The sequence below is a fragment of the Bison bison genome, unplaced genomic scaffold (assembly GCF_000754665.1).
Source record: "Bison bison bison isolate TAMUID 2011002044 unplaced genomic scaffold, Bison_UMD1.0 scf7180017864233, whole genome shotgun sequence".
NCBI classification, from domain to species: domain Eukaryota; kingdom Metazoa; phylum Chordata; class Mammalia; order Artiodactyla; family Bovidae; genus Bison; species Bison bison.
Window position 1 is genome coordinate 4943691 of NW_011494805.1, and position 1326 is coordinate 4945016.

The following is a 1326-nucleotide window of genomic DNA, read 5'->3' on the forward strand; positions in this document are numbered from 1 at the left end:
CACATGCCCCTCTGACACTCTACCTGTTCCGAGCTCGCACTGATGGTCTCTTTAAAGATGATCCAGGTGACACTCTCGTGAAGAGGAGGGTGAGTCAGTGAACCAGAGTAGGCCCAGTAATCCAGGGATGGAGGCAGGAGGACAGAGGGGTCGAAATTTGTGAATGGAGCTTTCTTGTTCTGAAAGAAAAAGATAAGCAATGTATCATTATGCCCTGATGTAAAATATTTACATCATTGTATATATAACATACATGTTATTTGGTAGATAGGTCTTAGCAAAGAATTTAATCAGTTTTTCTACTATATAGTATTGCATGACTGGTATGTTTGTGGTGGCTCAGCTGCCCATTAATGCAGGAGACACAGGTTTGATCCCTGGGTGGGGAAGATCCCCTGGAGAGGGACATGGCACCCACTCCAGTATTTTTGCTGAAGAATCCCATGGATGGAGGAGCCTGGTGAGCTACAGTCCATGGGGTCACAAAGAATTGGATACCACTTAGTGACTAAACAACAACATGTTTCTAGATATAAACAGTAAAAGTAACAGAGGACTGAAAATACGCTACACTAGAATTGTGACTGATCTTCTTCTTCCTTCTTCATTTGGCTAAGTGTAAGCAAAGGTTAAACATTTGTTTATCATCTATATTCTTTATTCTTATTTCTCTACTGATTGGTCATATTGGTATATACAAATAAATTGATATTCATATGTTAATATTTTATGTAGTCAACTTGATTAGAACTTGTGTATTAATTATGTTGATTTTCTAGTTTTCCAGGTGGATGTCAATGATCATATCTCTACATTTGATGATAGCTTTGTCTCTGCTTTTCTAATATTTATCCTAATATGTGCTCATTTCTTTCCTTATTTAACTACATTGAATGGACAATTATTGGAATATTCATTTGTGGTGGTCACAATTGACACCCTGGTCTTATTCTTGATTGAAATGAAAATGCTTCAAATATTTCACTACTAAGTTAGATGCTTGTTTCAAATTTCTATTTGATATTCTTTCTTAAGTTCAGTTTAAATTTTAGAGGAATATTTTTCTTTCTTTCTTTTACTCTTCAGGAATGGATATGGAATTTTAATCAAACATTTTTCAAGCATCTAACAAGTGAAATTTGCTAATGTAATGGATTATATTGGGAGATAGTTTAATACTGAATCATCTTTGCATGCTTTTGGTAAATTCTACTAGTTTGAAAGCATGGCTCTTTTAACATAGTGTTGAATATGATTTGCTGTAATCTATTTAATATTTCTTTAGCTACACTGCTAAGTAGATTGGCCTATGATATCCTTTTTGTG

The 1326-nt window shown here is 34.8% G+C and overlaps 1 protein-coding gene across 1 annotated transcript in view; it reads right to left on the reverse strand.

Annotated features, from left to right (window-relative positions):
• Positions 1 to 1326, reverse strand: part of LOC104993121 (carbonic anhydrase 1-like) — a 7760-nt gene that overhangs the window by 1521 nt on the left and 4913 nt on the right. Inside the window, exon 4 of the mRNA XM_010846242.1 lies at positions 24 to 179. Coding sequence (XP_010844544.1) covers positions 24 to 179 — 156 coding nt within the window. The remainder of the gene's footprint in view (positions 1 to 23; positions 180 to 1326) is intronic.